At 36.3% G+C, this 13,629-nt stretch overlaps 1 protein-coding gene and 1 pseudogene across 1 annotated transcript in view; one reads left to right on the forward strand and one right to left on the reverse strand.

Moving 5' to 3' along the window:
- Window positions 1-1,025: 1,025 nt before the first annotated feature.
- Window positions 1,026-13,629, reverse strand: part of CETN3 (centrin, EF-hand protein, 3) — a 17,663-nt gene continuing 5,059 nt past the window's right edge. The window contains exons 4-5 of the mRNA XM_010831909.1: window positions 6,459-6,650; window positions 1,026-1,434 (exon numbers count right to left, since the gene is read on the reverse strand). Coding sequence (XP_010830211.1) covers window positions 1,391-1,434; window positions 6,459-6,650 — 236 coding nt within the window. The 3' untranslated portion in view covers window positions 1,026-1,390. The remainder of the gene's footprint in view (window positions 1,435-6,458; window positions 6,651-13,629) is intronic.
- Window positions 7,237-10,716, forward strand: LOC104982565 (annotated as a pseudogene).

Here is a 13,629-nt window from a genome sequence, read left to right on the forward strand (position 1 = left end):
CATATTCATCACTATGATACAATTTTTTTAATTTCACAGTCTATTTGTTGCCCTAGATACTGGACACTCAGTCATGTCCGGCTCTTTGTGATCCCTACACTATACTACTATGAACAATTGATTTCAAATTCAAAATTAAATTTTAATATGGTGAACAATTAACTTGCTTTCTAGATAATTACCTGAAATATCACCACTATTACATTATTCTTTACTGATTTTTTTTGCTAAGTTCCTAGTGGATAATTCTTTCTGTAGTATTCTAAGAGGCTCACATTTAGAGTGCCTCAAATTATTACTTTCCTTTAGATTTAAAACAAGAACCTAAACACCACTGAACCAAACTTTCTTCCTACCACCAGGAACAGGTGATTAGTGAAAGATGGGTATAAATTCCATTTGTCTATGAGCTATCTCCCATTACCAGGTGTCTTCCCCCAACATACCCTTCTATAAGGAAGAAGAACCCACCAATACCTGGAAAATCTGCCAGCACTGCTTCTTGGCAAATCACTGAATGTTCCTTTATGCAGTAAAACAGAGCCTTACATGATTTCTGTGACTCACAGTTTCCTATTTTCACCACTGTGACGTTTAATTGAGTGATAATTATCTTAAGAGATCAAAATTCCAAAATTTACATCTTTCACTTTGTCAAGAAGTTAGATGATTCAAACTGTATTCAATTAGTTTAAGATGGAAATATCCAGATTTAACTGTCATAACTTACGTTGACACCAAAAGTATTATGGAACATAATACATGAGGATAAATGAATCTATATGCACAATACTTTTTCCCTCCAAACTGAAAGACTCATGAAAAAGGAATTATGCCTATATTGAGTCATCATTTTGTACTGAAACATCAAATATCAAACTTGTAATGAAAAATGTACTATTATATTAAAATCTGTATGTCAATTTTTGTTTCTGAAACCAATAGTGTAAAGAGAAAAGATTTAAGAAAGATACTCTTGAGAATTAACAGACATTTGGAATCAAAATAAAACAAAATGTACCAAATTTTAATACACTAAAAAATAAACATTTTATTAAAGAAAGTCTGAAAAACATATGCACCAAAACAAAAGTGACTACGAATGCTAAATAAAAAACCTTCAAAAAATGTGTACCACATGATTCAACGTTTTAACTTTATATATAAAAGCTATACTATAAAATACAAAGCTAAACTATTAGAGTACTAACAATACTATTCATATAAAGAAACTTAACAGTAGTAAAATATGAATACATAAGATGCTTATTTTTGGTCCTTTCGGAAAAACAAACTAAGATTTTTTTTTTTTTTTTAACACAGCTCCAGGCACAAAAATAGAATATAAGATGACAACTGCAACATTCTTAGTGTTTATCCTTGTAATTCTTTAAATGTCACCAGTCATAATAGCAATGAATTCCTCTTGATTTACTGTGATAAGAAAGAAAATGTAAGTCAGAAATACAAATTTTTTTTAGAGAACACTTTTACTATTTTACACTAAGTATTTTTAAATTTTATATTATACAAAATTCTTAATAAACCAAGACATAGTATTTTGCTTTTACTTCTTTGTAGCAAATTGAATACATTAAATTGAATTTCATGAATACAAAAATATATAAAATATAATAAACATAAATATTCTATAATATTAACTAAAGTATCCAAGTTACAAAAAACCCATCATAATCATTTAAACACACAATAAAATAGTTTTAAAAGCTTGTTATTTTAAATTTCTTAGATGGTTAAGCTCTCTTGATAATCTTTATTCCACTAGTTCATTTAACAAACACTTTCTGAATAAATAAGCTTAAATATATCATACATGTAAATTAGAATTATGAAGGATGAAAATAGAAAAAATGTCAACTTGTTTTTGGAACTTTTACAGACATAAAAGCCTCTGTTTAAAAGAAAACAAAACTGAAACATAGTTAAAGAAAAAACAGTGCAAAAAAAAGCTATAAGGAATTAAGAAGAATGAGTTGCTCAGAACCTGAGAAAGAACAACCAATTCATGCATTCAATATTAAACATCTACAACACAGTATGACAGACAGTGGAACAGAATACAAAACCTATAATACAAAACTCAAAATACTTTCAATGATTTTATAAACTGCAGTATTGATTTTTCACCTTTGTAGTTAAAGGAATACGCTTCAGTATCTTATGACAGCTATTACCCCTTTCCCTCTCTAGTTATAAAACATAATCAAAATATATTAAAACTTTGAACAATTTCATCGATATGCACCTTCTTTTAAGAACCCCTGATTTAGAAAAATCTAGAATCAGGCATCTAGACCAAAACAGCAAACAAGAGTATATTTTTAAGGAAAACAACACAAGGAAAGTGGCCTTAGAATGATTTGACTAACATCATTTTAACAGCATAACAGAGCCATAATTAAAATATTCAAAATCTGAAAAGTACTTATGTTTTCTTACTTTAAGAAAGAAAACTTAACCTCAAACTTTTTCTCTCAATTTGTAAAATCTCAATACTCAAATTTCAAATCAAGCATCATGGAGTTCTAAAACAAAACACTGGAGCATTTCAAAAGTATTTTAAACTATTGCATAATTCCATATCTAAAAACAAAATGTTTAAGTCCAAAAAAGTAAACTTAAAAGCTGGCTCAGACAGTAAAGAATCTGTCTGCAGGACAAACCTGGGTTCCATTCCTGAGTTGGGAAGGTCCCCTGGAAAAGGACATGGCAACCCACTCTAGTATTCTTGCCTGTTGAGTTCCATAGACAGAGGAACCTGGCAGGCTACAGTCCATGGGGTCACAAAGAATTGGACACAAGTGAGCAACTTCACTTCACTTCACACACTGAGCAACTTCATTTCACTTCACTTTATTATCAGTAAGACTTTCAGACAATTAGGAGGATCGGTGATGCCTTCATACATTTGGTTTTATAACCTTCTCTATCAATCCTATCTTATATCAAGTTCCTTTATTTAATAATTCTAACATAATGCCTACCTTAAAATAAGCATTTGATAAACTACATATTGAATCAAACAAATATGCCACTTCATTTTTTTGTACACTACCTTTTCAAACAAAATTTTCATCAGTCATTTTATAGGGTAAATCTTATTACATTTTATTAAAATTAAAAAATTTCAGGGAAATTAAGTAGATTAATTACCTTAGAGACTATCTGGCTTCAGAGGGGAAATAACAAATTTTAACATCTGAAGTGCCAGTTGAATACTTTACTAACACATTGCTTCCTATAATAATATGTAACTTAAAAAACTCTATAAACATAGAAAACTAATATTTTACTTTATAGCATAAGAGGCAATACAGTATTATGGTTAAAAGCATATTCTTTGTCATTATGGAGATTTGAGTTTAAATCTCACTCTGCTGTGTTGTGATAACCTTGAATAGGTTATTAAACTCTCAGAGCTTTAGTTTCCCCATCTATATATTCATCTATCCTAAGCATAAATATGTAAAACAATGTATTTACTTCACAAAAGCTATTATGAAAATTAAGTGACATAATCCACAAGGTAACATTATAAGCACAGAATATAAAATATATTAAGTACTAAATAAATGTTAAAGGGATTTCCTGATGGCTCAGATGGTAAAGAGTCTGTCTGCAATGTAGGAGACCCAGGTTTGATCCCTGGGTTGGGAAGATCCCCTGGAGAAAAAAATGGCAACCCACTCCAGTATTCTTGCCTGGAAAAATCCCATTGATGGAAGAGCCTGACGGGCTACAGTCTATAAGGTCGTAAAGAGTCAGACATGACTGACCAACTTCACTTCACTTCAAATGTTAACATTCATAATTATTTAGAAGATGGTCCACTTGGAGTTTTTTAATGTTGCTACTGTTTTTCAAAAAGATTTATTGTGTTTTAGTTTATATATCTTGGGAAGGAGTCTTTCTATATCATTACCAGAGCTTTATTTAGAGAAGCAATCCTGTACCTAGTACAGGTAAAACAAACTGTTTTACCCGTATAATACTGTATAATACCTCTGGTCTTTTGACACATTAGTAGCAGGAGTATGAAACAGATATACCAAGATTCTCTCTACCACTGAAGAGAGTATGTTACATAAAGGAACTCATTTAAAGCTGCTGCTGCTGCTGCTAAGTCGCTTCAGTCATGTCCGACTCTGTTCGACCCCAGAGACGGCAGCCCACCAGGCTCCCCCGTCCCTGGGATTCTCCAGGCAAGAACACTGGAGTGGGTTGCCATTTCCTTCTCCAATGCATGAAACTGAAAAGGGAAAGTGAAGTCGCTCAGTCATGTCCGACTCTTAGCGACCCCATGGACTGCAGCCTACCAGGCTCCTCCATCCATGGGATTTTCCAGGCAAGAGTACTGGAGTGGGGTGCCATTGCCTTCTCCGCATTTAAAGCTAACTCAGAGTAATAATCAACAGCTAGGGAAGACACAAACATTTTTTAACTATGAAGGCAGTGGATTATAAATCCAAATATTAGAGTTAGAGCTTAAGAAGTCATTTAAATTTTCTCAAGTTTCAATCATCTCTGTTTTAAAATATAATTAATTATGTTGATTCTCTTCAAAGAGCTAGTACTAAAAATAGAAAAGTTGTATGCATGTATGCTAAGTCACTTCAGTAGTGTCCAACTCTTTGCGACCCTATAGACTGTAGCCCACCAGGCTTCTCTGACTATGGGATTCTCCAGGCAAGAATACTGAAGTGAGTTGCCATCCCCTCCTCCAGAGGATCTTTCCGACCCAAGGATCAAACCCAAGCCTCCTGCATTGCAGGCAGATTTTTTACCGCTGAGCTAACCGGAAAGCCCCAGAAAAGTTGTATAATGCTCAGTAACAGTCACATAAATATAATGGGAAAGCATAATAATGCACAATTCTAACAATCTACAAATCTGTATTGATAACCAGTTGCTACTATCTTACCTCCTTATTGAAGCATCCCAGTATTTCCAAGGTTATATAAATATACGTATATACATATAAATATATATATTCATGTAAAAATGAATAGTTGGTACTATAGCAACATATATCTACTGTAACACACACTCCTGCTCACTACTTAAGTCTATAAACATCACAGTACTCATCACGTTCAAGAAAACGCAGGAGAATATAAACATGAAAAAGAAAAAAAAAAGGAAAACAAGTTTACACTTAATGCTAGGCATGTTCAATTATCTCCATTTCATAATCATAACCACCTTGAAAGGTATTAAAGTTGATTTTTGTAAATAGGAAAACTGAGACTCAGAAATGTAACAACCTGCACAAAATTACAGAGCTACTAAGTAAGTGGTAGAGATTCAATTCAAATCCAGGCCTGTATGATTCCAAAGCCTCAGGCTTTTTGCACTGTATGATTCCATACTGCTCTTCAGTGGCTCACAATATAATTGAGAAGACACATATGTATATAACTAACAGAAGGCAATGTATAAAAGGTCAAAAAAGATTGTTTCGCTAAATGGGCCCTCAATGGAAATCTCATCATTTACAAATAGAGATCAATGAGGGAGGCTTTGGGGAGTTTAAGATGAACCTGAGATAACGACTAACATTTTCGCAGACAGAACCTGGCAATTAGATTAAAGAACAGCATGATGAAAGGCACAGCATAAAAGGACAGGATGGAATATATTCTGTCAAAGTATGTATACTATATAAGTAGTGAGGGTTAGAGTAAAAAGAGGAAGAATACAGTGGAAAATAAAACGAGATAGCTGTTGTAGGACAGATCTCATATAGGCAAAGAATCATAAGTGTCTGAATATGAAAATGACATCACCAAACTTGCATTTTAGGAAAAGAATGATATTAGGATGAAAACAGAGGCTTAGAGGCATAGAGGAGGCAATTAGGAGGCTACAAGAGACTCTAAGTCAGCAAGAGCAGGGACAACATCAGCCTCTTATTGGGCAGCACTGGTCAGCACACAGAACTGTGTACCAGCAGGCATTCAAGGAAATAATGAACGAAGCTATGATATTATAAAATTCCAACAAAGAAATTAGGGCCTGAATTAGGACAGCAGCAGTAAATAAAGAAATAAAACTTCAAAATATTTGAAGGGAAGACTCAAACTTAAGACATGCATAAAGGTTGAGAAAGAAAGCATTAAAGGATGAAATTTACTGAGAGGCTGAAATTTTGGAGATATTTCACCCTCAAAGAAATATAATATGAAGTTCCACACTTCAATACTTTCTTGAAGTGTGGAACCTCATATTATAACCTGTACAGTTAGTTTTAAAGGTCTGCTTCATTTCAAGCCAAGTATGTGTGATACTTATGCAAAAAGCCCATTACAGAATGAACAACATTTACACTAAATAAAGGGACAGTTTGCAAAGGGTCTTGAAAATCATTTGGTTTAAAAAAAAATTACTTATGTGTACAAGTAGGAATATTTGGAATATATGTTTTACTCAAAACTTACTTTCTCCATCACCATCTTTATCAAATTCTTCTATCATAGCCCGAAGTTCTTCATCACTCATGTTTTCACCCAATTCTCTGGCAACACGTCGCAAATTCCTCAAGCTTATTTTACCAGAATCATCATCATCAAATAGTTTAAACGCCTTCAGTATTTCTTCATGTGGATCTCTTTCCAATATCCAGTCTGTCACTATAGTTAAAGAGAGATGAAAAGTAAACCTTCACAGTCACAAAGGCATTCATTTGTAAAATCAACTAATTATTAGATGAGAATTAAAACTGTGAAAGTAGTTTGGCAATAAAAACGCCAAACCAAAGTACAAAATCCCTGAGATAAAACCTAAAATCAGAAAAGCCAAATCCATATTTTAGAATTTAACCTTCACATTATCTACAATTTATCCTATTATATGGCTTCCCACGTGGCTCAATGGTAAAGGATCTGCCTGACAAGCAGAAGACATGGGTTCGAAGCCTGGGCCAGGAAGATCCTCAGTGAAGGAAATGGCAACCCACTACAGTATTCTTGCCTGGGAAATCCTGTAGACAATGGAGCCTGGTACATTACAGTCCATGGGGTCGCAAAAGAGTCAAACACAACTTGTGACTAAACAATAATATTCTATTTTAAGAGTAAGCATAATTATATTACACAGAAGCAAATTTTTGAAAACTATATTTATACCATATTTATTTAAGGTCTACTATTAAGAACTGTACTAGGTTCCACTGATATCAAGCACACAAGTCTGGGAGTTCGTAACCTAGTTGTAGAGATGACATACCAACAGAACAATCAAAACCAACTAAAAATTGTTTGCTGGCTAAACTTAATAGTAATACTGATTGTTCTCCAAATTTAACACAACTTAAAAACAAATTTCCCTAACAAATTTACAAAATTAACTGTCACCATTAATAAAGACACAATTTCAGATAGTATATGAAAATTCTGCTCGTATCTTCATAACTTAGAAGAACCCCTTGGTTTCTCAAAAGAAGTTCCTAAAAGGATAGAATCTGATTGTAGTAAGAATAAAAAAGTCTGGAAAGGAGATCTCTCTAAAGTCAAATCCATTCTGTTCAGCAAGATAGTAACTATCAGACAGCTAAATTAAAATTAAATGTGAGCAATTTCAGGCCTCAATAGTAACAATTATTTAATATATTAAATTTAACAATATATAATAAGAGTGAGCTTAATATTTTCATAAAACCACAGTCTTTAATCAATAGCCACAACAACAAAACTTTTTAATCTGTGGTATAAAACTTTTTAAGTTACTAGATAAAATTCTGAAAATATCAAAGTAAAAATCTTTGAAGTAATTCTACATGTTAATCTACCACTACAACAAGAGCCATTTATGATTTTCACTGTGCCATTAAAAATAACTCCATCCTGTGAGGTTTACAGAATCATTAAAAATTTGCAAAGGCTTACAGACGGAAAACACTGGAATATTTAATGCACCCAAAAGAAAAATACAATTCAAGTCCCCCACAAACTGTTGCTATGCTGCTGTCTGCATCATATCTGGTTGAATGAGCTTTAGAATAAGCACCTATTCAAGATAATGTTAAATCATCTACACATATATTCAATAATTTTCTTTTTTTCCTCTACAATAATTTTCTTTTATCCATTAATTTTATACAAAAGTCTTCCAAGTAACTAATTGAAGTATATTACTCTAAGTATGCAAATCATCAAAGCTCATAAATATTCAGTTAAAAAGGAGTTGGCATATATACAGCCATAACACCAAAATAAAATACCACACTTAACTTTATGGCTCATACTCAACTTATTTTGAATTTAGTCCCAACAAAAAAGCAGGACAAGGAAAAAAAAAAACTGTTAAGAAATTTTCTTCACCAATTAAATAATTTACATGACAGGTGAACCAAAAAAGCAGCTTGCTGAAAATATTAATGTACTTAAAGAAGCAACAGGGTGATCTGGGGAACAGATGGGGTTCCAAGATGTATAAATTCCTATCCCAATGGTGCTTTAATTGTGTTAGTTACTTCAGACTTGTGTGTCTATAGAATCTTTTATCAATACTTTGCCTTAGAATGCAACTTTTCTTTGGAAGTATAAACACCCATCATTCTGGACAGCTAACACATTTTAACTTCATGATGACTCCCCTCCATGCCTTCATGTTCTATTCTTGCTCTACAAAGTAGAATTATAACATATATTTTTTTCAATGAAAATAAATCAACAGAAAGGCAGTAAAGGTGGGTTGAATCTATTTCACAAATTTCTGTCCATGTAACTCTATTTTCAAATGACTTAATTATACTATCAGAAATGTACTCACTCAAAATAGTTAGATCTTATACATTGTAAAAATCACTTAAGGGTCCTCTACTCGTGCCCACCAGAGTCTATGAGCATGCACTGACCAGAGTCCACGAATTCAATACTCCAAGCCCATCCAGAGGTCCCCGATCCCAGCTTTCTATGCTTCAAAAACACTAAGAACAATACCCCTGCATCAGTTTTTACTATAGCCAATCACCTTTCATGCCTAGAACACAGATCATACCCAAAGCGCCTTTAGCCCAAATAATCACAAAGTCCACATCTATAAGAAGGACGGGGGCCACTGGGTGAAAGTTCAGGAACTCAAGGAGCACAATGGACACATCACAGGTCCTGACTGGGCTCCCAAGGGTGACCATACCATCACTTGCGGGGCCCACCGCAATACCTACATCTGGAGTCAGAAAGATGGTGTCTGGAAGCTAACCCTGGTGATCCTGAGAACTAACCATGCAGCCACTTTCATCAAGTGAGAACAGATTCGCCATGGGCAGCAGGGCATGACTCATCTTTGTTTGGTACTTCGAGTCTGAAAATGACTGGTGTGTGAGCAAGCACATTAAAAAGCCCACCCGCTCCACGGTCCTCAGCTTGGACTGGCATCCCAACAACGTTTTGCTGGCAGTGGGATCCTGTGACTTCAATGAAGAGTGCTTTCTACCTACATTAAAGAAGTGGATGAGAAGCCAGCCAGTACGCCCTGGGGTGGCAAAATGCTTTTCAGTCAGCTGATGTCAGAGTATGGAGGCAGGGCACACGGGCTCAGCTTCTCGGCCAGCGGCAGCCGCCTGGCTTGGGTCAGCCACAACAGCACTGTGTCCACTGCCAACGCCTCAAAAAGCATGCAAGTCTCAACCCTAAAGGTGGAGTTCCTGCCCCTCCTGAGTGTGTCGTTTGTCTCAGAGAACAGCATCGTGGCTGCTGGCCATGACTGCTGCCCCATGCTCTTTAACAAGAACAATCACAGCTGCTTGACCTTCGTCACCAAGCTGGACATCCCCAAACAGAGCATCCAACACAATATGGACAAGCGGGCCGTGATTGAGGACCGCAACACGGCCCTGGAGACACTGCACCAGAACAGCATCACTCAAGTCTCTATTTATGAGGTGGACAACCAAGATTGTTGCAAATTTTGCACTAATGGCACTGACAGAGGCATGACCATTTGGGATTTTAAGACCTTAGAATCTTCCAGCCAGACCCTTCGGATAATATGAAGATGAGCAGACTTCCACGCAGGATGCGTGGGGCAGCTCCACCATTTGCATCGGAGGAGAGCCACTGCCAGGAAACACTGAAGACACACACGGCGCAAACCTTGTTCTGTGTTTTGTGTGAGTATAACTAGTGAAAGCGTTGGCTTTTTAAAAGCAGCAGAGATTGAGTTTTGTTTCATGGGTTTTTTGTTTTGTGACTTCATTCCATTCTTGACCAAAGTTTCTCTTTAAGTAGTTTATTATGGAAAATTGTCAAGACTAACTTAAAGGAAGGGCTGGGGAGGTATATAAATCGTCTGCTAAAAAAAATTAAGTAAAAACACTGAATATGTTTTAAAAAATCACTTAATAGAGCAAATTAGAAAACATCACATTAAAACTTTAAACCCAAGCAGTCATATCCTAGATTACTGAGGTTACTAACTTTTTTACTCTTAACTACATCCCTTTTCTTTTCACTCTCACCACCCTCAGCACAGAAAATCTATTACAGTTGTCCCTCAGTTTCTATGGTATCCATGGGAGACTGGTTCCAGGACTTTCCTCAGATTTCAACATCTGGAATGGGTAGTATTTGCATATAACCTATGCACATACCCCTGTATACTTTAAAACATCTCTGGACTACTTACAATATCTAATACAATGTAAATGCTATGTAAATAGTTGTAAATACAACGTAGTGAAGTGAAAGTCGCATCCGACTCTTTTAGACCCCATGGGCTATACAGACCATGGAATTCTCCAGGCCAGAAGACTGGAGTGGGTAGCCTTTCCCTTCTCCAGGGGATCTTTCCAGCCCAGGGATGGAACCCAGATCTCCCACATTGCAGGCAGATACTTTACCAGCTGAGCCACAAGGGAAGCCCAAGAATATTGGAGTGGGTAGCTTATCCCTTCTCCAGCGGATCTTCTCAACCCAGGAATCATTGCAGGATTCAATTCCTGGGTCTATTCTGATTCAGAGTAATTTGTCCCAAAGTGGGTTCGATCCCTGGGGTGGGAAGATCCCCTGGAGGAGGGCATGTGGGTTGCCTGGAGAATCCCCATAGACAGAGGAGCCTGGCGGGCTATACTCCATGGTGTCACAAAGAGTCAGATACGACTGAGCAACCAAGCACAGCACAGCACATAAAACATATATTCATCTGTGGTCAGTCATTATTTTAAAATAATCAAAAAATGAAGAGAAAACATGGTTCTTAACTATTCCCAAACAGTAATAAAATTTTATCTGACAGTTGATATTCTTAATAAGTGGCCTGAGGATAGCTAAAGTATGTGCTGAGCCTGTGAAAAGGTTGATCTTTGAAAGTCAGGGTGAAGTTTATTCATGAACATTTATTCTAGAAGGAACCCAGTATTTCTGCTCTATTAGAAACACAGAAGAGATGGAGGATCAGGAAAGGTAGAGATGACATACGACTCTGGCTTCAGCTGCTAATAAAATCAAAATTTTAAAACTGTATCCACTTAAGATGAAATAATGTGTTTTATAAAATTATTAGAGGCAATTATATAGTGCTTAGGGCTTCCCTGGTGGCTCAGAGGTTAAAGCGTCTGCCTGCAATCTGGGAGGCCTGAGTTCGATCCCTGGGTCAGGAAGATCCCCTGGAGAAGGAAATGGCAACCCAGTCCAGTATTCTTGCCTGGAGAATCCCATGGACGGAGGAGCCTGGTGGGCTACAGTCCATGGGGTCGCAGAGTCGGACACGACTGAGCGACTTCACTCACTCTCACTCATATAGTGCTTAAAATAACCTACAACCAGGTGGCACTAGTGGTAAAGAATTTGCCTGCCAATGCAGGAGACACAAGAGACGCCAGTTCAATCCCTGGGTTGGGAAGATCCCCTGAAGGAGGAAACGGCACCCCACTACACTATTCTTGCCAAGAGAAGCCCTTGGACAGAGGAGTCTAGCGGGCTACAGTACATGGGGTCACAAAGAGTAAGACACAACTGAGCGTCAACATACACAGGAAAAGGTAATGAGAAAAATACAAATACATGGAGTAGAATACTTTTTATGCTTCAACAATACACATATATCACATTTTCAAGCCATTAAAACAAAGACTAATTTTTTAAGTAATAACAAACACTTAATTGGCTCAGCTGGTAAAGAATCTGTCTGCAGTGCCCGGGAGACCTGGGCTTGATCCCTGGGTTGGGAAGATCCCCTAGAGAAGGAAAAGGCTACCTCCTCCTTAGTTCTCTCCTGGCCTGGAGAATTCCATGGACTAGATAGTCCACGGGGTCTCAAAGAGTCAGACACAACTTACCAACTTTCACTTTCAATTGAACTTACTATATACTAAGGCTCTTTTGTTAAACACTTCACATATTTTTAACTTATTTATTCCTAAGAACCCTATGAGATAGTACAACCATTCCCATTTTATAGCTGAAAATGAGGCAGAGAGAAGTAAAATGACCAAGTTACACAGCTAGCAGGTGGCAAAACCAGGATCTAAACCCAGGCAATCTGATTCCAAAATGTCCATGCTAAACCACTACACTGGACCAAATTTATTTGAAGTATAGCTCTTTCCTAGTAGTATCATTCCTATTGTATCCTGAACCTTGTTTCTATAAACAATCTAGTTGAAACTTTCGGAGAAGGCAATGGCACCCCACTCCAGTACTCTTGCCTGGAAATCCCATGGACGGTAGGCTGCAGTCCATGGGGTCACTAAGATTTGGACATGACTGAGCGACTTCCCTTTCACTTTTCACTTTCATGCATTGGAGAAGGAAATGGCAACCTACTCCAGTGTTCTTGCCTGGAGAATCCCAGGGACGGACGGAGACGGGTGGGCTGCCGTCTATGGGGTCACACAGAGTTGGACACCACTGACGTGACTTAGCAGTAGCAGCAGTTAAAACTTTTGCTGAAATCATAAACCCCAAAAGCTTCAATACTGGGAAAATGAAATGGCACTATTCCTCTTCTCAAGTAAATTCTACAAATTAGAGAAAAAAAAGAAGATGCTCTCCAAAGGGACAGGCTCCTTTCCAAATAATCATCTATTAATTGGAGATCTTCTCTGTGGTGCTTTTTTTGTCTTCTAGATTTTTTCCTTTAATTTCCCTCTTCCTCGCTTTGGGTTCAAATTTTCAGATTTGAAAAAAATTACTAACGATACAAATCTATTTTTTTCCACACATACTAATTGCTATTCCTTTTCTTTCTCATATTACTTCTTGTTGAATACTTAAAGGTTTCTTTGTATATGTCTGTGTGTAGCTGAATTTTCCTAGATTCTTAGAATATCAAAAACTAACTAAATATTTAGGATTAGGATACTATTATTATTTAGGATATTATTTAGGATATTATTATTTAGGATTATTAGGATATTATTACTAAGTATTAGGATATTAGAAGGATTTCCCTGGTGATCCCATGGTTAAGAATCTTCCTTGCAATGCTGAGGACATGCGTTCGATCCAGGAACTAAGATCCCATAGGCTGCAGAGCATAAAGCCCACACACTGCGACTACTCAGCCCAAGTGACACAATAAGAGTGTCTATGTACTACAATGAAAAATCCAATATGCCACAACTAAGATCCAACACAACCAAATAAATAAATTAAATATTTTTTAAAA

Source organism: Bison bison, unplaced genomic scaffold (assembly GCF_000754665.1).
Source record: "Bison bison bison isolate TAMUID 2011002044 unplaced genomic scaffold, Bison_UMD1.0 scf7180017864533, whole genome shotgun sequence".
Lineage (NCBI taxonomy): Eukaryota > Metazoa > Chordata > Mammalia > Artiodactyla > Bovidae > Bison > Bison bison.